We start from the raw sequence: 27164 nt of genomic DNA, 5'->3' as shown, positions 1-27164 counted from the left end.
TGTGCGCGCGCACACACACACACACACACACACACACACACACACGAGTACCCATCTTCTCTACCGCTGCTGGTGGATCCCTACCGCTGCTGGTGGGTCCCCACGCAAAAGAGACATGGTTCATGGTCCTGCCTTGTCTTAGAAAGTCACCTCCAGAGCCTGGCAGCTTCCTTATTGGCTTGGCAGGAAGTCCCGCCTTTGGAAGACCCCCTGCCTGGCGCCACCTCTTGCTCTGCCATCTGATCCAAAGGGGCAGCCCTGGGCAGACACCTCAGGAGCTAAAGTCACTGTGCTGCCCTGGGTCTCGGCGGGCTCTGGGGTGTGGACAGGACTTCAGGATGTTAGGGGCACAGTGACACGTGCATTTGGCACATGCAAATGGACAGCCTGCATTTGGGGTTATGACCACCCGAGAGTCACCTGGCATCACTGTCCGTCATAGTGGTTAATGCCCTCATCTGACGGCCCTTCTGTCATGGAGGAAGCACCAGCCAGGGCCAACCTGCACAATTCGTGCAGAACAGGTGACGCTGTGTCACAGGTACCAGACAATAAACCAGAAAGAGCGTTTTGTGCCCATGCGAGGCCTGACTGGCAGAGCCTGATGTGTGCTGCCCACCGCCCTGGGCTGCCGTCTGACCTCCACAGCCCACCCACAACCAGTTGTACATCTATTCAGAGGCCAAAGAAGCTTAGGAAATCCACACATCCCATTGGACAGCGGTTCACATGCGGGCGAGTGACGCGTGTGTACTGCTGCAGTGAGAGGTCATGACAGGCTTTCCCAGAAAACAGCTTGCCAGCAGATGCCAGCCACCCGCCACCCAGACCATACAAAGCACGCCGGAACTGGCTGACAGCTACGGGGGCCCTTGCCCAGGCGCTGCCTGTTTTGGGATGAAAAGCTGGGAGTTTCAGACTCCAGGACTAGGGGAAAGGAGGAGACGCCCATTTTTCACTGCTTTAGAATAGGCATCTCTCCATGACTGAACTACGTCAGGAAAAAGTGGGTGGCCTCTTCTGCTTTGGCTTTTTATGGAGTTGGGGCATAGAGGAGCCCAGTGCATACTGGGTATCTTCTCTCCTCATCTGACCAGATCCAGCACCACTCCCTCCCAGCCACCACATCTGCCTCCATCACACGGGGGGCAGATGGACCAGGACCCCTCCAGACACTAGTTCTTGATTTCCTCACATTATTTTATTTCCCTGGCAGGAATTTTTTTTTTAGGGGTGGGGGAGGGTTGGGGAGGGACGGGGAGAACTAGACCTGGGGCTTGAACTCAGGGTCTGAGTACTGTCCCTTAGCTTTTTCTCTCAAGGCTAGCACTCTGTCACATGAGCCACAGCTCCACTTCCTGTTTCTTGGTGCTTCGTTGGAGTTCAGAGTCTCATGGACTTTCCTGCCTCATCTGTCTTCAAACTTCGATCCTGAGATCTCGGCCTCCGGAGGAACTAGGATTACAAGGTGCTAGCCACCGGTGCCCAGCTCCTCTACCATACATTGGCACTGCTTTCTTCATGCATGCCACTGTAATGTCATCATTCTTTCTTTCCTGACTGCTCCCTTGTCAGGGTGAGTGACATGAACGGGTCTTGGCGGTGATGAAGCCCAGAGCCTGTCCTCGGTCTCTTTGCTATTAACCTTCACCTCTTTTCCTGGCTGATTTTTAATGTCACATTTATTGAGGTGTAATTCAGCTAACATCCAGTGGCTATCTATCAGCAGTTGTAAACAGCCAGGTAACAACCACCAAAACCTGGATAAAAAAATAGCTCCCTGTGTCTTCTCCCACCCCTTCCAGTAGAAGTCTGGCCAAAGCCTCCAGCTCCTCCAGCTCCTGGCAGCCGCTGCTCTCTCTCCTCTGCCCTTCAGTTTGCCTTTTCTAGAATGTTATATAAATAGGATCTGACCACATGCAGCTTTGGGTGTCTGGCTTCCTTCCCTTATTGAGAAAATGCATTCACAGTTCCACCTGCTTTGAGTATATATAGGATACTTTGTTCCTTTTCACTACTGTCTTGTACTCCATTGGATACATAGCTCACAGCTTATTTACATATTTATCAGCGGACAAGCACTTGGATGTATCAGGCTTATAGCTACATTTTTATGTTTACATTTCTTTTAATTTACAAGAAATGACAACCATCTTGAATTATGAGAATCATCTCACCACTTTAATTTTTTTGTTGTTGTTACAAGGGTGACGTACGGAGGAATTACAGTTACATAAGTTAGGTACAGAATACATTTCCTTTTGGACAGTGTACCCCCTTCCCTGACTCTCTCCCAGTTTTTCCCTCCCATGCCCACCCACAAGTTGTAGAGTTCATTTTCAACATAGTGTCCATTGAGTACCACTAGCTGCATTTGTTCACCTTGTCCCTCCACTTCTGTGTCCTCCCCCCTTTTTGTAACTACATGTAAGCGTTCTTCTGCAGTTTTGTTGTGTAGACATGGCTTGGCCACACCTGAGTGGAATGGTAGGCTCCGTGAAAAGGAAATGCTGAACTTGATAAGCAGCTGTCTTCCTAGGAGCAGGCCTGTGTCGTCTTGGAATGTGCCATTTGCCAGCTCCCTTCGTAACCATCCCGCCATCCTGGCAGGCTGAAGTTACACCTCTCGGTGGGTTTATGGTATTGTGTTCCCTGCTCACATCTCCCTGAGCTAGCTTCCCTCTGCGCGGCTTGTGTCCAGATGTTTTTGGATTCTTCAGCTGAGCTTTCCAGAGTCCTTCCTATATTCTAGGTTGAAGCCATTGTATCAAATTGATGCTTTATGAGTATTCTAGTTCACAGTCTGCCCTTTTACTTTTAATAGTATCTTTGGGGAAATCAAATGTCCCTCTCTTGTCCACAATTTTCTTCTTTTTGTGTCTTGTCATCTTTGTGACTCATCTAAGAAAATGTCTGCAAGCCCAAGCCACAGAAGGATATTTCCCGTGTTTTCTTCTAGGAGTTTTATGGATTTGGTTCTCCTTGGGTCGGCAGTTCATTTCAAATAAATGTGTGGTGGGAGGGCAGAGTGGCCCATTGTTGTTGTTTTTTTTAAATGATTTTTTTTATTGTGAAAATACTGTACAGAGGAGTTACAATTACATGAGCAAGATAATGAGTACACTTCTTATCAAGCATTGTTGCCTCCTCCTTTGTTTCCCCTTCCCATCCTTCCCATCTCTCCACCCCCCCCACCCCCACCAAAGTTGTGTGACTGTCATTGTTGTCTGCATTCTGTCAGGAATCTACGACCCAGTATGGCTGAGCCTGGTGGAGTTGGGGTCCTTCCCAATACCCAGCTGCGCAGGGGGATGGGGGGAGGCACAGGGGAACTAAGCCCTGTGATACCTCAAGTAAGACACAGGCTGAGGTGGCAAGTTCAACCCCAGACCCGGCCACCCATCACCTCCTGGCGACGAGATGTACACACGCCTTTCCAGCACCTCTGGTCGCCGCTCACTTGCACAGGGCCTTGCTTTGTTCATCGTGCCAGGGTGGGCCGAACATGGTTCTCAGGTGCCAACTGCTCGCCCTGAGAGCCGGCCCATTTCTGAATTTTAGATGAAAGGATTGGGCCCCTCTCTGACACTGAGATGTTTTCCATGTTCTCCTGTATGGGGCTATGAGAAGGAAGGGTCACAGGCTCATGGCCCTTCCTCCCTCCCTCCCTCCCTCCCTCCCTCCCTCCTTCCATGGGCCAGGATGGGAAGGTTCAGAGGGCACCACTGGAACTGGAGATGGGTGGGGTTCCCAAGGTCCTGAGGTCCCAAGAAGTGAGCCAAGACCAATGGGGCGGGGGGGGGGGGGGGAGGGACTGAGGACCAGGGCTCCTGGGACGCAAGCTAGGAAGACACCTAGCAAGGAGAGTGGGCCACGGCTGGGAGCCCTGCCCCCCACCCCCAGGCCCAGGCCAGCCCAGACCACCAGCACCAGCCATGCTGCGGCAGGAGTTGAGACAGGGAAAGGCCGTGTGCCCGCACATTGAGCCCAGGCTGGGTGTGCTGTGGGTATCACCAGAGCACAATGCCAGAAGTGTAATCTGGAGGACTGTGGGACTGACATGAACCCCATTGTTCTCTGCCTGACTCCGTGAGGAAGCCAGACTTTTCTCTGAGTCCTAACTTTATCCTGAAGAGATTTTTCTGGTTAATGAACAGATAAGCATCTCTCCCCTAAGAACCGGACGGCAGGAGCGGAAGCGGTGGGGTTCGGCACTGTGCTTTTCAAACCTGAGTGTCCACAGAACTTCCTGGGGAGCACATGAAATGCAGACTCGGGAGCCTGGGGGTGGGAGTTAGAGGAGCTTTTGTTTGCTAGTTCTGGGGCCTCCGCCCAGGAGCCCACGCTTGCCAGGCCAGTGCTCCTCCACTTGAGCCATAACCCAGCCCTCTTTGCGTTTGTCATTTTTAGATTTGGTCTCTCACCTATTTTTGCCCATGGCTGGCTCAACCCACAGTGCTCCTACCTATTCCTTCCACATAACTGGAATGACAGGCATGCTCATCTGTTTTGTTGCCATAGAGTCTTCTAGATTGGTCCTTGATGGCCTCAAACTGCAATCCTGATCTCTGCCTCCTGAGTAGAGGCCTGTGCATTTCCAGTGTACTGTAGCTTAGTCCCCATTAGGCCCGTGGCCCCAGGTGGCAAGCCACCCCTCTGCAAGGCCCCGTTATGGCTGGCTCCTCTCCGCTGGAATCCCTGGCCACCCCGTGCAGCCACGATTCTGGGAATGGGTGCCCCCGGCTGGTAAGCCAAGGTCGGCTGCGGGAAGAAACTGCCGGGCACTCAGCTCAGGGACGCTGCAGGAATGTCAGTAGGGACATTGGGAATGTAGGAGCTGTGAGGTTTATTCAAAGACCCCCCAAAGTAGACCAGGATAATTGTGTGTGTGTGTGTGTGTGTGTGTGTGTGATAATTGTGTGTGTGTGTGTGTGTGTGTGTGTGTGTCTTGGTGTTTCAACTCAGGGCCTGAGCACTACCCCAGAGCTTCTTTTGTTCAAGGCTAGCATGCTACCACTTCTAGCTTTTTTTTTTTTTTTTTGGTAGTTTATTGGAAATAAGAGTCTCATAGACTTTCCTGCCCAGGCTGGCTTTAAACCTCGATCCTCAGATCTCCACCTCCTGAGTAGGTAGGATGACAGGTGTGAGCCACCAGCGCCCGGCTGATTTCTGTTTTATAACAACACTTACTGCAGAGGGAAAAGACAAGGTGGGGGTGAGTTTTCCACGTGGGACTTTTCAGCAGAGGATGACGTTGGTGATACTGCAGCGTGGCACACGGCAGCATCCTGCCCCACCCGCCCCTCCCAGCTGTCCATCACACACACACCGGCTGCCTGAGGGCAGGATATCCTGGGGAAAGCCCAGACTCGCCTGCCCCAGCGTCGGTCCTCATCCTCCCCAGGCCCCCAGCCCTTCCTCACAGAGGAAGCAGACCGGATTCTGTGGAATGCTCCCTTCCGTCAGAGGCTCGGGAAGAACTGTTGAGAAGTGAGGCCGTCTTGACAGCAGCAAGGATAGGGATGTTCTCCCCACCCCAAGTGGAAAATCACAAGTGCTGGTGAGGGCATAGAGAAATCCGAGCCTTTTCAACGTCCTTGCTTGTGGACTTGTAAAACGATGCAGCCACTGATAAAGTTCCATAGGGCTTAAAGCCTCCAATCCCAGACACATACCTGAGAGAACTGAAAGCAGGCACCCACACGGATATTTGTATGTAGCATGACTGTTAATAGCTAGAAGACAGAAACCCCTCCCATGTCCCCTAATGGATGAATTGACAAGCAGTGGTATGTTCATACAGTGGAATATTATTTGGCCATAAAAAAGCAGCGATACCTGCTACAACTTGGATGATCTCAAGACCTTTATGTTAAGTGAACAAAGCCAGCCACAAAAGGTCACAGGTCATGATTTTACTTACATCTAGAGTAGGGGTTCCAGAGGGAGGGAAGCAGAGGCAGGGTTGGGAAGGACGGGGAAAGGCTGCTTAGTTGGCCTCACAACTTTTTTGAGGCCGTGAGAATGTTTTAGAAGTTGACAAGGGTGGATACCGGGAATGTACTAAAAGCCACTGAGTGATGCTTTGAGATGAGTTTTACACTCCGCAGATTTCACTTAATAAAGAAATACAAAGGTGGGAACAGCCTGAGAAAGGGAAAGAATAAGTCAAACTTCTGGGCCCAGAGAAGGAGGTGGCGGGCAGGCCTCAGGGCGTGGAAGGGGAACGGATACCCATGCTTAGTCACCTTCCCACGGAGGGATCGAGGGCCTGCGAGGGAAGAACCTGGCATTTCCACGTGCTCCTGTGGGTGGCAGAGATGACCCCTTTCCTCGCTTCCCGCTGTGAGGCTGGTGGGGCCCAGCCAGCCTCTTCCCAGAGAGGAACACTGTGTCCCCCCTGGAAGTTTCCTGGCATCCCGGCAGGCAGCAGCCTCCGCGGAGTGGCGTCGGAGGCCTGGGGCACGATGCAGAATCTCAGGAAGCAGATGCATCAGCGCAGCCACAAACAAAACGGAGATGAGCGCAACTGGGAAAGGTCCATAAAAGTCAGAATCAAAACATGTTTGGTTCCTCCAGTTTACAAGCGGAAGGCTCATAAAACTGCTGAGCTTTAGACACAAATGAGCTGGGAGGGGATTCCGTGACCACAGTCCGCTCTCCATCACCCACCACAATGGTCCTCCAGGGAGGAGCGCATGGGAACTGCCTCAGGCTCACACGGAAGACCTGAGGTGCCCGCGCCTCCTGCTGTGCCCCGCTGGCTCCCTGGGACCTGGGAGGCTGGCTGGGGGAGAAGGGGGAGGCCACAGGCCTAATACTCAGGCACCACCCTACACAGAGTCCCAGAGAGCTCCCCAGAAGGCCCTGGTGGTGTGCCAGCCTGAGCTCAGGGGTGGGCCATGGAGCTACCCGAGTTCCCGCATGCCCACACCTGGCCGCTAAGGATGGCTACGCAGGTGGGGAGTGAGGCCTCACACCACATGCCAGGGCTTAGGGGCATCTACACCACATCTTCCCCCAATCCCCTCCCTTCTCCCTCCATCCCCAACCTCTATCCCTTCCCTCCTCCCTCCATCCCAGGCATGGTTGGGATGGAAATATGAAAGGAAATTGATTCAAAAGACACAGGTTCTGCATGACTAGGCCACAGTAAGCCTATTCAGGTAACAAGACTCAGGGTCTTCAGTTACTCTGTGGGAAACACTGGGATGTAGCTGTAACCTAAGTAGAAAGGATAGACACCCCCCTGTCACTTTTTAATCTTTTAATCAATCTCCCATGTGGTAAGTTAATTTGTTTGTAATTAACTCTTTGGGCTGTTTTCAGCTATACTATTCGGGGGCCAAGAATACATTGTGGTGGGCCTGGGTGCAGCTGTCACCATCATCCTTCCAGAATCTTCTATCTTCCCAAACTGAATCTCTGAATGCCATAAGCATTCCCCTGTTTCCCCGGGCCTCCATCATCCACTTCCTGTCTCTGTGGACTTGGTGGGATGTCATGATTGGATTAAAGTATTGGGCTCCTTAGTAACAAGCTTACTTCATAAGCTCACATCTTCCAGTTTCATCCATGTCCTAGACAATGTCAGGATTTCCATTATACAGCTGAATAACGTTAATCTTCCATTGCATGGATATTCCACATTTTGTTCACCTACTATGCACATTATATTGAGAAAAATAGAGATAAGGTTATATAAACACTTGGAACTATTTTAACAAAAAGACTTAAAAAAAAGAAGCCAAGTAAGCATGGCACCAGTGGCTCACACCCTAGCTACTCAGGAGGCTGAGGTCTGAGGATTGAGTTGGAAGCCTGCCAGGGCAGACAAATCACAGAAACTCTTACCTCCAATGAACCACCAAAAATCCAGAATTGGATCTGTGGCTCAAACAGTAGAGCACCAGCCTTGAATGAAAAAGCCAAGTGAGAGCACAGGCCTTGAGTTCAAGCCCTAGTTCTGGCACAAGAAGGAAAAGGAGGAAGAAGAAGAACAACAACAAGGGAGAAGAGGAAGAGAAAGAGATCATTTAGGTCCTATTTTCTTATATGTAATATTTCTCCCTTCAACTCGGTGCCTCCTTTCTTTAGTCTGAAAGCCTTCTCTCACAGCCAGAAGAGAAGATGGTGTTTACATAGTGTTCTCTGGACATTACAGCTCGTGGAAAATGAAAAGTGTTGTTTCCACATGATGGTATCCGTGTACACCTCAGTATGTGTTGCTTCTCATTGTGAAACTGAGTGTATGCTGTTCCCACAGGGCCAGCCAGGACCCGTGGGCCCCCAGGGGTTCAGCGGACCACCAGGACTCCAAGGATTCCCTGGACTTCAAGGTCGCAAAGGTGACAAGGGTGAGCGTGGAGCTCCTGGGACGACTGGACCGAAAGGAGACGTGGTAGGTGTTCTGGCTTGTGACAGCCCTCTGTCTCGGGAGGGAGGGGCTGGGTGTCCAGGCATGGCTTGATTGGTTCTTCTTCTCCACAGGGGGCCAGAGGCGTGTCCGGGTTCCCAGGGGCCGATGGAATTCCCGTAAGTGTTTATGTTTGGAGCACTGAGATACTGCGTGCATTCTGGGTTTATGCATTTATGATGTAAAGAAATGTCCTAGATGAGAACGCCTTTGTTTATAACATAAAATGTAGGGCTCTCTTTGAATATGCCCCCCCAATGTAGTCAAACCTTGGGTACATTGTTTCCTTTGTAAACATCTTTATGGGCATGGCTTCAGAAGTAGGGTGACTTGGTTAAAACTGCACTGTGTTTTGTAATAAGAAACCAGAGCGTGACCAAGATGCATGTGCTCCATACAGAGCCAGCCTTGAGATTCCCTTGGAACCACTGAGCAACTTAAACATAAAAGCGGTCAGACAAGAACATGGACAGAACAAAGCATGCGTGCATCGCCGTGGATTCCCTCTAGTGACCACACATCAAATGAGCACAGCCAAAGCCACCATTTGTCCATGAGAAAAATCTCAAACGCAATAAAATGTGTTTTTATAACCTAGTTTACTTTACTTCTTGTGGCATAAAAATAAATAAACAAAAGAGCCTGACTCACAGCCTTCTCCACAAGCAGCCATGAGCAGATTTCCCAGGACTGGCTTCCTGGCCAGCTCTGACCTCCGGGATGCATGTGTTTATCACACATCCTGAAGCGCTTCCCTCCGTCTGCTGCTGAGATTCCAAGACATCTGCTGTGAGAGCCTCACACAGAGACACAGATGTGCACTTAACCTGTATGAGCATCCTCCCTGCAGCCACACACGATGCACCTAGCCTTGCACACACATGCATGCACACGTAGATACACATGCCTAAACTTGTCTGTGCACATGTATGGGCATGCACAACCATTCATGTGCACACATGCGAACAAGTGCATGCACGTATGTGCAGATACACACACAAGGAAGGAACACTCCCCAGCCACATCAGCAGGGCTGCAACCAGGGAAGAGGAGGATGGGAACCAGCCAGCCACTGTCACAGAATGCATGCTTTCCCTTCAGGCCATCAGCCCCCCACTCAAGGAAACTTTGTGAGAGTAGAAGGAAGCAGAACAAAAGAGATCTAGGTAGTCAGTGTCCCCTCCGTGGCGAGCTCAAGTGGTCTCTGGGTCCACCAGAGAGACGAAGGAACTGCCAGTCACATACGTCAGGAGATTGAGAAAGAGGCAGGAGAAGAATCCGTGTACTCCCCGGGATAAACAGTGAGAGTATTTTCCCACCAATAGCCTAAGACATCACCCACTTTTAAGCCACTTTTTTTTTAAACTCTTTAGATTGTCTTGGAATCCCAAGATTTTGTTTTGAGCCTTTGCAAGTTCAAGTTAAGATTGATGGTACTCTTAGGAGAGGAACACAAAGGCACATGCCTATGTGCCTCTGACCATAGAAAATAATATTTATCAAAACAGGAAAGAAATTGAGTGGTATAAGACCAAAGAAAGGGAAACTAATCAGTCCTTTTTTTCTACTATATGCTCATTAAATCCCTGAAGCAAATAGCTTACAAGTTAGTGAGAAGGTTGTCTCAGTGAGAGAGGTGAGCAGGTAACACTGTGCCTGTAGAATTGTGCTGCTTGAAGACAGTCTCTCTAACCACAGAACCACGACAGTACAAATTAAGTTAAATGTCACCTTTGAATTTTGATTTTGAGTGAACTGCATCATTTTAGCCATTCAGAAGTTGTAAATGTGTAGTAAAGACTTACCTAGAGTTGTAATGAACTGAAACATGTATAATTAGATGTTACGCAGTAAGAGATTGATGTAATTTAAATGTGTCTTTGAAACACAGTCCCAAGCTAAGATCTGGATGACATGTGATTTCAAATGACACAGTTCAGTTCTAGAAAGGGAGACCAACACGGGCATGATAAAGAACTTGATGGTACACTTTAAACAAAAGCAAACCTGGGCCATCCTGAGCAGGGCACGTAGGAAGCGGTTTCCTGATGTCCAGTCCGAAGGGCCGCCTCGGAGGGGTTCTGGTGACTTTATTTCTAAGGGCATTGGCAAGCTGAAATTCAGATGCATGATGGGAAAGTTGTCCTGTTGTTCTCAAGAAGCAGCAGGCTGTTTGCAAAGGCTCTTGTAGACTGTGAAGACCTAGCCTTCCCTGCGTCTACAGAAAGAGAGGTGCCCTGCAGAGGGGCAGGGGATGCCCAGGACGCCTTTCCCTGGTGAAGCCCATGGGGGTTTAGCCCGTGGGGATGTGCTCACAGTTATGTGTGAGCTAGAAGCCTGTGTGCAGGCCAGAAGCCTTACGCTCTCTCCCTTTCTCAGGGGCATCCAGGGCAAGGCGGGCCCAGGGGAAGGCCCGGCTACGATGGCTGCAACGGGACCAGGGGCGACGCAGGTCCACAGGGACCCTCCGGCTCTGGGGGCTTCCCCGGGTCCCCCGTGAGTATGAGCGTGAAGGGGATGGGGGTGTTACAGGCACCGGGGGCCTGCAAACCCCAACACTTGATCCTCCAAATGACCACAGCTGTGCTGAATGCTAATGGACACCTGTCTCTTTTCACCACGATGCATTTACTGATCTAGGGGCCCCAAGGACCCAAAGGGCAGAAAGGTGAACCGTACGCCTTGTCTGAAGAGGACCGGGGCAAGTACAGGGTGCGTTGGCTGTGGGAGGGAGACAGAGCTGGGTGACGCTGTGTCACTCCTCCACCACATTGACTGGGAAGTGAACTCGGAGTTTGCAGATGAATCCACACTGGGAGTGGAGATCCTGTAATCCCAGCCATTGGAAGGGAGAGCCAGGAGGAGGATGAGTTCAAGGCCAAGCTGGGGTGCTTTGTGCAACCCTGCCTCAACAAACAAAAAGAATGAATACACCAAAAGAATTCACAGACTAATGGAATAACCCAGAATTGTGCATTAGTCTAAAAATCAACTTATTTCCATTTGGGATGTTTTCTATCTAAGTGACGGGAGGGATTCCCCTTGCCATATTCCCAATCCTTGAAGCGAAAGCCATTCCGAGTGCCACTCCCCACCTGTATGGAGCCACCGCATCTTCCAAAACAAAAAAGGACTGAAGCACAAAACATAACTAAGATAGAACTTAATCTAAAGTTGCTGGAAAGCCATGACTCCTCTAATGACTATCTTCTCACCCAGGGTGAGACCGGAGAGCCTGGGCTGGTTGGTTTCCAGGTAGGTTGTGTTATGTTGGAATATTCCAAGCAGAGCTTTGAATGCCAGTACACTGTGCTCAGAACCTGCTCTTTACCTCTCCACAGGGGCCTCCTGGCCGCCCCGGGCCTGTTGGACCCATGGGTCCAGTTGGAGCTCCAGGAAGACCGGTAAGTACCGTGCCTGCCGTCAACCACCCACGCCATCGCTGCCACTTGGCCAATGGCCAGGGCAAGGGGGACAATGCCCCTGGAGACACAACAGGCCTTTCCTTGCATTTGTTTCGTGTTTAAGACCCAAGAACAAGGACTCAAAACTCTCTGGTCAGCCACTGAATGAACAAGGACTCAAAACTCTCTGGTCAGCCACTCAATGCACACCAGGTCACGTGTGTGTTGGGTCCTGGCCTTGGCCCTCCTGTCATCCTAAGCTCTCTGGGCCCCACCCCTGCCCTGGTGCTAGCAAAGCAGACCCAAGTCCCACGGTCACAAGAGGGAAGCGGGTTCCTCCTGACATACCTTTAGTAGCAGGTACACCCTACCTGGGCCAAGGCCAGGGCATCCATTGCAATGTGATTCCCATGCCCCCTGGAGTGGAGATCTCAGGGACCCCTTCTCCTGCCAATCCAGTGATGGAGGGCAGAGGACTAGAGGATGCCCAGCCTCCAAGAGAAGTCTTCCTTCAGAGGCTTATTCTGCACACTTCTTGGCAGTAACACAAATAGCCTTCTATGGCACATAGTCTGGGGCTCCAAGGGAGAGACCCTCTCACGGAAGTCTGTTCCCAAGGCTCAGAAAGGATGTGGAGAGAATCCGTGGTGGCCATTTCCTGACACCGTGGGAGAAAATGAGGCCGGGGTGTTTGGGAAGATGGTCCTCCTAACCACTGGGGAGGCAGGCACAGCTTCTCAGCTGCAATCATCAATCATAGTAAGAGGTTTTTGCTCTTGCCAAGCCTGTTTGCCTGCTGCAAGGAAAATCATTCTTGTAAGCAGCCTCACTGTCCGAGGAAGATTCCACCAGATGGAATGAGCCAGGCAGGGTAAGACAAGACATTCTGTACTCCTTCGCAGAGCGTGGCTGCTGGCTTACTCAAGCACACAGATGGTGCGATTTGAGCTTTTTTTTTCCTCCTTAAACATAGTTCAAGTCAGGTGCTTATGGCTCACATCTCTAATCCCAGTTACTAAGGAGGTTGAGATCTGGAGATCAAGATTCAAAGCCAACTCAGACCAAGAAAGTCTGTGTGACTCTAATCTCCAATTAACCAGCAAAAACAAATAACAAAAAAAAAAAAAACAGAAGTGGGGCTGTAGCTCATGGGTCATGTGGTAGAGTACCGCCTTTGAGCAAAAAAGCTCAGAGATAGTGCTAGGCCCTGAGTTCAAGCGCGCGCACACACACACACACACACACACACACACACACACACACACACACACACACACACACACACACACACACACACACACACACACACACACACACACACACACACACACACACACACACACACACACACACACACACACACACACACACACACACACACGCTTCCAATTCTCATCTGTGCCAGGACTGACCCAGGCATCCACTATGCTTACACAGCTTGCAGTGCACTAAATGTCCTCAGAGGGGCGCCAAGGCTGACGGCGTCAGAAGGACACAGTAACATTTGCAGATAGACCCTTGGCTTGCCATTCCGGCCTGCAGATTCATTCCGATGGTGTGCATTTGCTGGCCCACACTGCTGTCCCAGCCTGGGACACACAGAGGAGTCAGGACAGACACACAAGGCCAACAGTCCAAACACACAAAAGCAAGCCAAGAGCAGCTGTGCACAGACAGTGACAAATTCCAAAACACAGTGACCCGCCCCTCTCTCCCTCTCCGAGGAATGACCCACTGAGATGCAGGGGAGACCTCCAAGTCCACTGCCTGATGTTCCAAGTGGACAGAGCATGGCCTTCCCAGGGCCTGCTCTCAGATGTCATCTGGGTCCAGGGATAAACAAAACAGCTCATAGTGGCTTTGTGTTTCTACAGGGACCACCTGGACCCCCTGGACCAAAAGGACAGCCAGTAAGTTGTGGGAATGTGGGGATAGGAGAGAGGGTGTGTGTGTCTCTCTGTCTGTCTTTCTGTCTGTCTGTCCACAGACAGCTGTTCATTATCTAGATCATGATGAGAACCATCCTGCAGGTTCTTACAAGACCTGACTTTGAAGACAGAGCCTATGGTGTATTCAGAGTACCTGGCCATGCCATGAGTTGAGATATTCAATAGTTTGAGAACCCATTAGCATGTGGGCCAGGCAATGGTGGTTCACACACCTAGCTACTCAGGCAGAGACCTCAGGATCACAATTCAAAGCCAGCCTGGGCAAGGAAAGTCCATGAGATGTATCTCCAATTAACTACTAAAAAGCCTGAAGTGAAGCTGTAGCTCAAGTGGTAGAGTGCCAGCCTGAGCAAAAAAGGACAGTGCCCAGGCCCTGAGTTCAAGCCCAGTGCCCGCACACAAACACACAAAGAATGAATTAGCATGGTCTTGTGGCCATGCGGAATCACCCTGAGTGTTTTCAGAGTTGGGGAGCACGTGACTATCAGGACGTGTCTCGGGGCGAGCCTTCATCTGTGGCAGAGCCCAGGCTAGAGACAGACTGTTTCCATCTTAAGGCGACTATCCAGTTTGGAAGAAGCCTGATTAGTAGTTAGTTTAGAGCCTTCAAGAACAAAACCAGGGGCTCATTATGACCTGGGAAAGCTGGGAGTGATCCAAACTGCATGATGTCGATGAGGAACGTATCTGATCAGAACTGGGCCTGTGTCAGAACCCCTGAGGTGCAGTGGGGAAGATCTGAGAACCATCCCTGCCCCCATCCAGATGCGGCCTTTCCTGCCTGCCCGTTCCCACGCCCGCCCCACACCAAGCCCTATTTTCCTGACCCAACCCCCCCAACCCCCACACCCCACCACCACAGCGACTGCCCACCCCCTGCGTCCCAGGCTCCTGTCCCCTCCAATCGGCATCTGGCCGGAGCCCACGAGGCTGCTGTACTCCCCTCTCTCCCCCCACCCCGCCTCCGCCTCTGTCTGGGTGCCCCGCAGCCTTGAGCAGGGTGGGAAGGGCCCCAAGCCAAAGGGGATGGAAGCCAGCAGAACAGCTAGGCCAAGGAAGCATGGAGAGACCCAGCTCAGATCTCCATCAGCCACTGCGGATGCAAACAGCCCACATCCGAGGCCAAGCCACTTCCTGGTGACCTGGCGAGGCAGAGAGGGGCCCTAAGGGTGCCAATGGGCTTCCAGTCCAGGCAGGCTGCCCTCCATGCTTTGATGTCAGCCTCCAGCCAGGTGGGAAAGAAGGAACAGCAAAAATCAGTTAAAAGCTTTATTTTTATTTTCATGAAATAAAAGTGTGCTGCAGAGAGAAAGATGGGGGGAGGAACCCCCCTGACCCTGTGGGAACGCCGAGACCTGGGGAAGAGGCGCAGCTGTGTGGCCGTATCAGGACAGCGTGGTCTGACACACATAAGGGCGGGAGCTGCTCACATTACTGAGCTCTGGCAGCCGGCTGGGCTGAGCTGAGCTGAGCTGGGCTGGGCTGGGCTGGGCTGGGCTGGGCTGGGCTGGGCTGGGCTGGGCTGGGCTGGGCTGGCCAGTACTTCCTGCCTCGTGGAGCAGCTAAATAAATCCTGGAGAAGAAACAGGGCCTGGCTTTGCCTCCTAGGAAAAGAAGTGTGAATGGCTGTGGGGAGAAAGAATTGCCCAGCCCATGACACTTGATTGATTCCCTAAAATCACCTCAAGAAGATAGATACTTGCATGACATTAGAGTGGCTTTCCCGAGATGAAAAGGGGAATTGGGTCTTCCCGTGTAGATGTTCTGAAGTCTGAAGTTCCAAGTCCAAAGCAATGCTCCTGCACACCACCCTGGCAGGACTGTGATAAGGGCAAGGTCAGAGGTTACAGTCACTCTCACCCCAACCCACTAGGGCCTGAATCAGAGGGCCTGATGGGGTCTCCTGGCTCCCAAAGCCAGTTCGTGGTTGTTCAGTGCCATTGCTGAGTGCTTTTGGTCAGTGCAGTTAAGTACCATATCATGCTGTTGCACAGCACAGTCACCTGTTGGTCAGTGCTGTTGCTTGGTACTGTTGCTCAGTGCTGTATCTCAGTGCTGTTGTGCATAGGTAGGTAGTGAGGTTCTTTTTCTAAAAACATAGTTTTATTTCACTGTGATTGTGGGCCTTTAAAAACTCACACAAGCTGTTTGTCTTTGCAGGGCAACAGAGGACTTGGTTTCTATGGAGAAAAGGGCGAAAAGGTAAAGGGAGAAATCTTGAGATAAGTTGATTCGAGACACTATTTTTATTTGTATGAAAGCCCCCTGTGGCTGGGAACTGGTGTAGGAATTCCTGAAATCCATCCTCCGCACCCATATCCAGACCCTGACCCAATAGTTTCATTGTGCATCAATCATCACATCAAGATGACTTCAGTGTAGTCAGGCCCCTACCTTCTCTGTACACCACGTGGCCATCAGTGCTAAACGAGTCAGTGAACGTTCAATGCCTTTATGATTAGTGCAACACAGAATAGGTATCCATGCAGAGATACGCACAGTTAAAATAGCTGTGTCATTTGTCTAGTTTTATACCCTGCTTTTAATTTATCCTGCATGCTTTCTCGCTAAACTCAGGGCGACATCGGCCAGCCGGGACCCAATGGCATTCCATCTGACACCACGCTCATCGGGCCCACGACCACCACATACCGCCCGGATCAGTATAAGGTAATGGGGTCGCTACTCACTGCCACCGAGAGCAAGGACAGGAGAAAAAGACTGCCAACTTACCCTGAAATGGCTTCACCCATCTCTTCTCCTCAGCCACTGTGATGAATTGGAATTAACACACGATTCATTATAAAACTGGCTCTCCAGAAGCTTTCCTGAGTCAGGGGAGATCACCAAACCATCACAGAGCTCTGAAGAAATTCAGGGGACCCTGTATGAAGGGCTCAGTACCAGACTGGCACATACAATTACCTGGCATGAGTATGTGTATCTTTCGTAGTAGAGCATAGTCCTTCCTTCCAAGAACCCTCTCACAGTGGGATTGGCAGCCATGGTCCAGGTGATTAGTTTAGTGACCGTTGACGGAGTTGGCCTGCGAGGTGGCAGGCAGGACCTCACTGTGCCGTGTGAGGTCTGCAGGCCAGGCACGGAGGAGCCGGGCAGGTTCGCTTGGGGTGCACACAGCACCCTTCCATATTCAATTTCGTTCCCTTTCTGCCACCACGAAGCGGGTGTTCCCATCCCGCCTGCAGGGGGCAGTCATGAGCCACAGGCTCCCAAGTATTGCCAGGAGAGAAGAGGGTTTAGGACCTTGCCAAACAGAGTTGACATAGCTTTCTAAAGCCCCCTTTGCCTGAGATTTCAGTATGCTCTGAGTGCATCTTTCCCTGTTTCACTGGAATGAGGATGATTGTCAGGGGCCTCCTGTCCCTCACTGGGGGCTCACGGGTGATGGCCGTATGGGCCATCACTTAGAAGCAGCTGAGCAGGTGGAAGAAAGGCTCCCAATCACGTTGAAAATCATGCGCAATGTCATTTAGCCTCTGGAAGCCTGGAGACGTAACATGGGTATTTTAATTTGAATCTTGAAGCTGCAAGATCTGAGTTATTGATTGCAGTTAATGCACCAAAATGATTTAAAGTCTTACCAAAAACCCAACCCCATTTTTAAAGACTGCCATTCTCTGTGAGCATTGCTAACCGTTCATATTCTTTACAGGGTCAAAAGGGGAGTGAGGGAGAGCCGGGGATTCCGGTAAGCCAAGTACTAAAATCACTTCCTGTGTAGAGGTGTCTAGGGCGCTGGGCTCCTGTTAGAATATACCCTGTGCTGCTCTCCACCCCGTGTTATGGATTTCTTGACTTGTATCAGTTTAGGCAGGAAAGTATTGTCATTTATACTTTCTCATCTCAAAAGAGTTTTACACACTAACCTTTTGCACACTAACCCCTGGCTCCTCACGGTTTCCTGAGGTCACAAAATGGACGTGACCCTGGTTGGTGGGCTGAGGAGGGTGCCTGGCTCAGCTCTGCCCCGGGCAAGGGGTCGCTGGGCCTCCCGTTCAGCCTGTCTAGCCAGTGACCCGTGGGTAGAGGTCATCGAGTACTCTGGGCTTTCTCTGCATTAGGTGTCCAGAGGAGGCCCAGCTGCGCAGCCTGGGAAGGCTGCAGAGCAGCCGCTGGCAGCCCCCTGGACACGCCTGGCATTGTCTCTCCTAGGGCGTCTCGTTGAAGGGCGAGGAAGGCGTCATGGGCTTCCCAGGAGCTCGGGTGAGCCACCCCGCTTCCGTTTGGTTTTGCTTTCTGAACAGACTTTCTGTTTTGTAGCTTTAAATTCTCAGTACAGTTGAGCAGACAGTTCAGATTCCCCCTGCCCCCCCATACCACCCCGTGCCCACGGCATCCCACCCCGGCCACACCACTCCCGGGGTGCCTTGCTGCCATCTGTGAGGCACCCCTTTGTTTTCACTCAGCACTGAAGGTGACCTGCACTTGCAGGAGAGGGGCAGAAGACCTTCCTGCCCGTGCAGGCAATGGAAGCCTCCAGAACACAGTTTGATTTCTGGTTGCCCATGAGACCAGAAAATTGCCCCTAAGGCTTAGGCCTCAGTGGCAGGAGGTACCTGCTGACCCTAATCTAAGCATCACCTGTGGTGTGCGTCCTGGCCAGACCTGCCACAGGTTAGGAATTGTGGCTGGAGGAAGAAACAAGGGTCACATGACCCTCCGTCAGTCCCTGCTACCTCCAGAATAATAACAAAGGAGAGAGAACCTCGGAGTGCCAGCCTGTTCCTATTTTTAGCACACCACCTTGGTGTATTTCTCCTTGTCTCTTTTTAAGTGGTGGAAGTGGGGTGCTTTATGTGGCTATGGATGAGGTGCCCAGTCCCCTTGAGAAAGTTCAGGTGACCTCATGGCCTGGATGGCTTCTGCGGCGTGTGGCTCTGCTCTTCTCCGCAGTGGTTTTGCTTCCTCCGGCCTTCTCATTCATATCTGCACCACTCCACCCTCCAGCCATGCGGAAGGGATGGACTTGGGGTCCTGGCCCTAGGGTTGGGTCTGTCTGCTCAGAGCTGCCCTGCAGACCTCCAAAGCACAGAAGGTTGCTCTGGTCCCCGTCAGTGCCACAATGCAGCCTTCTGGAATGTTCAGTGCATCTTCCGAGCTGTTCATTGCTTCTGTTTTCCATTCAACGCAGGGTTTTCCTGGCCTCGAAGGAGAGAGAGGAGCTCAAGGACAGAAAGTAAGTCAGCAGCATGGCACGCAGGCTGCACCGGCCTGACCTCTTCCAGAGCTCTTACAGATGAGCATTTTCCCAAACAAAGCACTTCACTGCCTTTCCGGGAGCATAAATGGCCTCTACACAGAGCCCTTCCCACCTAGGGAGACAGAAATGTCCATGGGTAGTGGGTTAGGGGAGTCATTTGTTTAACCAGAAATTAGGACAAGGGAGATATCACAAATGGGTTGCCATCCAGTGTATCAGGGTGCCAACCCCACTTTGACCTGCTGTCCTCCCTGCCCCCCCCGCCCACCTTCCCACCCCACTCCCAGAACTAAAATCAGAAACCCAAAGCTGCTCCAAGGAGTTATTGTGAACAATAACAGTGAAGAGTGTATTCAAGTGGGAGGAAAGACTTTGCCTAGCCCTACCTACAGTACATACACATGTGCACACGCATGCACACATGCACACACACAGCAGATGAGCAGTTTAGTTTGTTCTAGGAGGGAAGGGAGTGTATTTTGTAAACTTGGTTGTATTAAATTTCCCGGCAAATTCGGCTTGTCCCCCTCTTTTTCCAAGGGAGACAAAGTTTAGTCACCACAAAAGCTTTTCACAGCCTCGGGTATTTGTAAAACATGTTCATGCAGCCGGGTGCCGGTGGCTCATGGCTGTAATTGTAGCTACTCAGGAGACTGAGACCTGAGGATCATGGTTCTCAGTCAGCCCAGGCAAACAATTTGGAGAGATTATGATTTTCAATTGACCAGCAAAATAACAGAAGTAGAGCTGTGGTTTAAGTAGTAGAACATCCACTAGCCTTGAGGGGGAAAAAAATTAAGGATCAGGCCAAGAGTTCAAGTTTCAGGGAGCCCAGGGAGCAGACGCCAGGCCCGTTCATTGTGGCACAGCCGAGAACCTGCCCCTTCCCAGGGCTAAGTGCAGGGTGTTGGTTATGATTGGGTATTGTAGTTAAGACTGTGAGCTGGATGCATCTGCTGATACCCTGATCTCCGATTCAGACTTTGCTGACTGCTGTCCTGTGCTGAATTCTGCCCCCCTTGTAGGCTGAATGTTTCCTCTGAGCAAATAAGGCAGCTGAGTGTGAGTCTAACTCATGCTCTATGGGCCACAGAGATAAGAAAGGGTCCCGAAAACTCAGAAGTTGAGGGCACCATGGGCAGGTGATCTAGGACAGCAAAGAGCTTTTAAGCACTGGAGAACCAGAAACTGTCCAAGAAGGACCCAGTCATGCATTCCAGGCCAGAAGCTTCTAGGACTTTGGCCTAGTGACTTTCCTTAGTCTGGGTTGGGTTATTTTTCTACCCTCTGAATTCCTAGAACTCCTGGTTTTAAGTCTTTGGCTCCACCTAGTGTAAGAGAGTCCCACAACAGAGAACAGAATGAGGCATCCTAGGAGCTCCAGGGTCTCCGACTCATTTTTATAGCAGTGGCCTATGGCGTCCTGGTTTGGGGTCAGCACCAGACATGGCCCCTAATGAAAGCAGGTACATGTCTAGAAATGGCTAGGATTTAAGCAGCTGTGCACACCTGACCCCGTGATGGAACTCGTGAGGGCAGACATTCTCCACAAGTGTTCACGGGAACTGGGGAACAAAATTTCTTTTTTAATCAAAATAGAAAATGTGTGAATTAAGAGGCTTTCATACATCCGTTTAGTGGCAACTGAAGTTTGTAAAACCCATCTTGGAGGAAGGTTTGAGCAGAAGAGGCCTGTGTAACCCCTGGTCCCACAGATCAGTGACAGAATCACACACGTGAGGGAGCTGGGCCCTGGAGAGACAGGGAGGAAGAGCCCGCCCAGGGCAAGTCCTGGGCCAAGTCCCAGGCCACACCCCTCCAGCCACAGCCGCCTGTGGGGACAGAAGCACCCATCACCAGCACCCTGGGGTGAAGCCAGCAAATCCTCCATGCAGCATTTGAGGCACAGGGACCCTGGTTTTCCCAACAACAACCAAAAAGATACTTTAAAAAAAATAGGAAGAACTGTTTTGACTGAAAGAGAATTAAGCATCAGAGCAGCAAGCACCATATCTGGACTTTTCCTCCTGGTTCAAGAAAAGCAACTGTTTGAATTTTTCACTTTCTATTCGCACGTATTAGTGGTGAATTTTCACACCTGCACATTGTGTCCTTGATCAAGGCCAGCCCTCCATCACTGCCCTGCATCCCCTTCCCTCCTCTTTAAGTAATTTTAACAGGTTTCATTGTTCTGTTTTCATACATGCATATAAAAGTGCCTCGGTCATATTCACCCTCCTCCATTCACGCTCCTCCCTCCTCTGGGACCTGCTCCCCCCCCCCCAAAGAGGCTGGTACCCAGTCCTGGCATTTGTTTTCTTTACTGTATATTCATTGTATGAAGGAAGTTAGTTCACTGGTGTTTTGCAGGTGCACACATTATACTTTAGTCAGAATAACCTCTCTCAACTGCTTTCTCAGAAAGCAATTTTCAAAAGATGTTATGGAATTCACTAGGTCTCTAAAAGAGAGCAAAGAGAATTGCAGACACAGAGAAAATTGAGTATTTGCAAAGATGTATTATATGTAAACAGAACTGGAGCTTTTGGGTTGATTGGAGGACAGAGGATGTGGAAGGTACAAATGAATGGATTTTTTTTTAATGTTTTAAAAGAAATATTTAACTTGGAGTGAAAATGGCCTAGTTCTATATTGTAACTTTCAGATCATGGAACTAAGAGACCATTTTTGATGTTTAGCCCAAGCATTTGCTATTTTCTGTAAGTGAAGTAGAAAATTATGTATAAAACCAGTTGATTATTCATTTTCCTTGATGATTCAATTGTTCTAATTTGACTGCCTATTTCTCTGCCTCTCATAATTACATACAAATTTGAAAGTGTGTCATTAAAAAAAAGACCTTCTGTATTCTAAAGTCAGAGGCGATTGAATGCTGGCAGTGAGGGTGTTGCCGAGTTTTGGTTGTATTCACCAGAACCAGGGGGTTGTGGCACTTTCTCGGGTTCTGTGAGCAGATGAAAATAAAAATCCGCGGTCTCCTCTGCAGGGAAGCAAGGGTCTGGATGGCTTCCAGGGCCCCGGGGGACCCAGAGGACCCAAGGTAAGCCTCATATGTATCTTTTCCTCTATGGGGTCCTGCTTACCTGCATGATGGACAAACAGCTGGCACTGGGCAGCTGAGACTGAAGCGCCGCTCCCCCAGCACTCCCCACCTAGGGGTGCCATGCCAGCCGGGCTGCCGTGCGTGGGCCCCGGTGGGCTTTGTGGTCACTAGATGAAGAGGTATCCCCAGTTCTTGAGGGAGAACAGGTCTTGTGTGCCTGCATCTGTGAAACCCCTCTGCTGTGGGGGAGGGGGTGGACTTCCCTCTGGGGGTCTGTGGCTAGGCCACATGTCCCCCTCACTGGGCAGTATCCACTTCCCCTCACTGGACAACTCAGCCCCCAGCTGTCATGCTGTGATACTCTGAACGTCAGAACACAGTCCCCCCCTTCTCCGCCCCCCTTCTGGGATGTAAGGTGATCATCACCTGCCTGGATTCCCCAGGTGTCTCTGTCTAGGGGCTAGGGCACACAGATGTGGTCCCACCAAATGGTGCCACTGTGGCCCATTGGACTGTCCGTGGATAGCTCTGGCTGCTGATGTGCTAAGCATACACATCTTCGTTCTTTGGAAATAGACATTTAGGGGCATCCCCGCGAGGCTGTTCTCACATTCTGCTCTTTCCCCAGGGAGAACAGGGGGAACGAGGCCCCCCGGGACCACCGGCCTACTCCCCCCATCCTTCCCTGGCCAAAGGTTGGTGCACTGCCCTTGCCCAGACATGGTTATAAGAGTCACACACGGACCATCTCAGCAAAACACAACCGGGCCAAGGCTCTCACACATAACCCCGAGACCTGGCATGACACAGCTCCCTCCTGACCCTGAGACCCAGCCTGGGCACAGCTTCTTCCTGACCCTGAGACCCAGCCTGGACACAACTCCCCCCCACCCTTTTCAAGCAGTATTTATGGGTTTCACCACGTGTTCATCTTCACCCTCGAACACATCAGCCTTATCTCTGGCATCACTATTCTGTTACTCTCTGTGGTGCCAGCATATCAGATGTTTCCCCTAAAATAATGTCACGCGCCTGGGAAAATGCAAGTCTTGGGGTCACGGTGAGTCTCTGTGTTGTTTTTTGTTTGTGGGAGTCTTGCCTTGCCTCTGCGTGACTGTGGACGAGATCTTAAAAATAGGGACCCCCCTCATATTTTAAACACATCATGCCCACCCATGCCTCACAGCGTTCTGCGCAGTTGTAGTCACCCACAGTGGTGGTCTAACTCCCCTGGTGTGATTTGTGCTGATTCCAGGCGACAGAGGTGACCCAGGATTCCCAGGGGCTCATGGGGAGCCAGGATTCCGGGGCGAGCCAGGAGACCCCGGCACGGTGGGACCCCCAGGGCCGACCATCGGAGTTGGAGGTAAGGGGTTCCATGGGAGGACTCAACCACCCACTGCATGCCAGTCGTCCATGTCTCACAGAACCTGGCACATGCGATGACGGCAGATGATGCCACCAGTGGGTACCAGGCATGCTGCTGCCCGCTGATTGGCACATCAGCCTTGTGCCCAGTGCCAGTCACAGTCATGCCAATCAGGCGGTTGTGGTAGGGAGGGCCTTCTACACAGGTGGCACGTGATAAGGGGGTGGCCCAGTGATGTCCTGGCAACACTCAAACACCAGGAACTGACACTGCTTGATGCTGTTGGGTTTCAGATGAGAGGAGAGGCCTGGTGGGCGAGATGGGCCCCAAAGGCTTTCCCGGTGACCCAGGCCTTCCTGCCCGGTACCCCGGCCTACCTGGAGCAGACGGCAAACCCGGGCTCCCAGGAGCCCCCGGGCCTGCAGGACCACCCGGACCGGATGGTGAGTGGAGGGCACATGCAGGGATTTCTACCAGATGCTTCTGAGCTGTCCCGCAGGCTGGGGGCACGGACACTGAGGCCTCCATGCGGGAGCTATGGCCACAGCCCATGCCTCACGGGCCTGTCTGGGCGCAGCAGTCCACGGCTCTTCCGTGGTCGGGAAGGGGAGTCTGGGAGGAGAGCCACGCTCGACATCCAGCATTGGTGTGGTTGGCCATAGACACCTCCTCCCACAGGGCCTCAGGCCTTCCCTGCCCACATGGAGCCAAAGCTGCAAGATGCAGGTGGGCAGAGTCAGTGACGAGAGACGCCATGCTGTCTATAAGAACAAGTGGCAGCATCAGGCAGGCCAGGCAGCAGCAGGAACATGGACAGACCCCCATTGCCCTGAGAGGACCCTGCATCCGCCCAGGAGGAGGCTCGGGTGGGCAGGTTCCAGCTCCAAGCACCGTCCACAGGAGGACGCGTGCACAGCCCGGTGAGGGTGATGTTCCTGTGGGAACATTCCATCCCTCCTCCCCCCAGCACTGGCCAGGCCAGAAGGCTCCGGAAACAAACAGACTGCACTACAATGACCCCGAACAGCCAGGACACCTGGTACTTCCGCTTCCTCCAGATTCCCGTCCTCACCTCCTGAGTTCTTACCTCCAGAGAGGGAGCATGTATTTGCCTATGACTAGGGTCAGATTGGTTTCAGTCACATTTCAGATGCCACAGTTGCTGTTTAAACTGTTGCCTCCAAAAGGAAGCGTATCTCTCCATCTGCTTTTCATTAACAGAATCGGTCATTTCGACGTCCACAGTAAAAAGTTCACTGGATTCTACTTTCCCAGGTTTCTTTGAACTGGAGAAACTACAGATTCCCACGTTCTTTAGAAAAGTTTTCAGCGCAGCTATGCTCCTGAGTTTACCAGTTTGAGAGGTGCAATCTTACATTTTCTATCCTGCCACGGGTAATGTTTACTCCTATAACGTCTGTGACACTAAGTAGATGTCTACAAGCTACACATGTCCTGGAAGCAGCACTGAGTCTCCCTTGTTCACAACAGCACATGTGTTCAAAATAAAAGGCACTCTGAGCCTAGCCATTCTTGTAGCACCAAATCCCATCTTGCCCATCAAACAAATGCCTGCCATCTTAATTTCTAAATCCTGCCCAGTAAATCTGTGACTTAACTGATTGGCCAAAGTTTGTCAGCTGCTTAACAAAGTAACTTAGTTCTCATCTGCATTGTAGATGGATGGGAGAACTTACAAATCAACGGAAGCACATCATTCAGAATTTATCAGCTACTGATTCTCAAAGTATACAACTCAAGTTCCTACTCAGTCAGACAGACTGACGGATAGATTTTCCCATGAGACACAGTTTCCAAATCACTTCTTTCTTATTAACAACTCTTATACAACCAGCCCTAATGGCCTTATACAAGTATTGGCACAGAGTTGTGGCTTAGAAGCAGTTCATTTGCCCCTGGAATGAAACTCTTGGGTTCATTAACTGCATTCCATCTGCTTTTGGTTACTACTGATAAAAAACAACAACAACAAAAAAAGAAAATCAATTTGTAGTATCAATTTGCACTTCCAGTAAAATCAAGGCTTGCAGACAGTTTTCTTTCTGGGTGAAATCTTCCACTCCTCCCCATTTCCAGCCCAGCTGGCTGCTCTATTCTGTGCTGGTCGTTGGATTCTGAGTCGGAATGAGTGGTCTGTCATGGCTGTTGGCCACATGATGGGAGTCACATTGAGGAACTAGAAGAGGTGCACCACGACCAGGCATGGCGGCTCATGCCTGTAATCCAAGCACTTCACAGGCAGCCGATAGGAGGGTTTCACTGTGAGGCCAGTCTAGGCAGATACCCCCCTCCCCCGCCATCACAACCAATAAAACCAGCCCAGCTGTGCAGTAAGGTGCAGAGGCGGTCTAAGGTCTAGACTCACCCCAGGCAAAACCCATAACCCCACTCTAGAATGAGAGTGCTCAAAGCAAAGTTCACGTAGCACAGTGCCAGCCCAATACACTCAGGGTCCTGGGTTCTAAACCCCAGTACTCACAGAGATGAAGGGTTCACCATTTTTCTATGTGACTCTCCTGAAATTACGATTGAATTGAATGAAGACAGGTGACCCTGGATGAGGGACGTCACCATGGAGACCTGCACTGCCACCCATGTCCTGGGTACACAGGCTGTGGGGTTGGCTGGGGGCCAGGACGTGGATGTGCTGCTGTCAGTGCCTCTGGGCGTATGTTTCTCGAGACTTTCCTGCCCAGGCTGGCTTCGAATTGCAATCCTCTACCTCCTGAGTTTCTAGGATTACAGGCATGAGCCACTGTCACCCAGCTCTTTCCGATGCTCTAACCCACCTCTTTCCAGAACATTTCTCTGCTCACTGCCCAGAGAGAGGAATTCCAGCCTGGAGTTCAGACTGCATTAGGTTCAGGGTGCCAGCACATAGCCGTGTGTAATATCCTCAGAAAGGAAGATGTTTCTTCCCAGCAGGCTTCTCCCTGGCGCTTGCTCTCCGTCCTGACCAGAACTGGAAGCTGGACAGTCGTTTGGTTACTGTGTGCATTTAGTGTGTCTCCATGAGGGCTTGGTTTCTGGCACACTGCCCCACACAGCATAGATGCTGGATCCTGTTTGATGAGTGAATTAATGAGCTGGATTAAATGCATGATCAGATCAGATTCTGTGGAACAGTGTTCCACACCTCCGATGAAAGTGCATGCTCACTGGGAGCCGTCTGGCACTCTCATGCCAGGGCTCTTTTGCCCAGGGCAGAAGTCAGTGTTTTCCTCTCTGCTTCCCTGTCCTCAGACACCAGGCGGTCCATGTGGCCATGTCTGTTCTGGAGTGATTGTTCGCTGTAGCTGCGACCTTGCTCCATTTAACCCTCAAGAAAGTGCACCATCCTATGTCTACCACAAGATGGCCCGCCTGGGCCCCTCCAGCGGATCTGATGTCCTGGCTGGGGTAGCCAGAGCTCAGCAGCGACCAAGGTTTTGAAGAATCCCGAGTGTCAGTGGGAAGAGAGGACTTGGACAGGGATGACTGGTGGTCAAAGCTGACCAGGCCTACTCCTCATCGGGCACATACACTGCATCTGTGTGTACACGTGTGCCTCTACACACAGGCGGGAAGGGAGGGGGGAGAGGGCCTACCACACATGGCACCCTGCCCACAAAAATGGCACAGTGTCCAACTGGGTCTTAACTCTGGTTGGTCTGTGGTTTTGTGGTGGTGGTGGTTTTTGGAGAAAAGGGTCTCTCTAAGAAAGAGAAAAGTAGCATTCTC

The 27164-nt window shown here is 51.2% G+C and overlaps 1 protein-coding gene across 2 annotated transcripts in view; it reads left to right on the top strand.

Moving 5' to 3' along the window:
* The window catches only part of Col4a2 (collagen type IV alpha 2 chain), a 143805-nt gene that overhangs the window by 87594 nt on the left and 29047 nt on the right, over positions 1 to 27164 (top strand). For both annotated transcript variants that reach the window (XM_070002624.1, XM_070002625.1), the window contains exons 5-20: positions 8267 to 8401; positions 8491 to 8535; positions 10796 to 10912; positions 11057 to 11128; positions 11636 to 11671; positions 11758 to 11820; positions 13695 to 13730; positions 15930 to 15971; positions 16347 to 16439; positions 17443 to 17478; positions 17943 to 17993; positions 18922 to 18966; positions 21998 to 22051; positions 22683 to 22749; positions 23310 to 23420; positions 23717 to 23866. In XM_070002624.1, coding sequence (XP_069858725.1) covers positions 8267 to 8401; positions 8491 to 8535; positions 10796 to 10912; positions 11057 to 11128; positions 11636 to 11671; positions 11758 to 11820; positions 13695 to 13730; positions 15930 to 15971; positions 16347 to 16439; positions 17443 to 17478; positions 17943 to 17993; positions 18922 to 18966; positions 21998 to 22051; positions 22683 to 22749; positions 23310 to 23420; positions 23717 to 23866 — 1153 coding nt within the window. The remainder of the gene's footprint in view (positions 1 to 8266; positions 8402 to 8490; positions 8536 to 10795; positions 10913 to 11056; positions 11129 to 11635; positions 11672 to 11757; positions 11821 to 13694; positions 13731 to 15929; positions 15972 to 16346; positions 16440 to 17442; positions 17479 to 17942; positions 17994 to 18921; positions 18967 to 21997; positions 22052 to 22682; positions 22750 to 23309; positions 23421 to 23716; positions 23867 to 27164) is intronic.

The sequence above is a fragment of the Dipodomys merriami genome, unplaced genomic scaffold, assembly GCF_024711535.1.
Source record: "Dipodomys merriami isolate MVZ:Mamm:240054 unplaced genomic scaffold, mDipMer1.0.p SCAF_6, whole genome shotgun sequence".
Taxonomy (NCBI): domain Eukaryota; kingdom Metazoa; phylum Chordata; class Mammalia; order Rodentia; family Heteromyidae; genus Dipodomys; species Dipodomys merriami.
The sequence above is the reverse complement of the archived record's forward strand: the minus strand, read 5'-3'. Positions and strand labels throughout refer to the sequence as shown.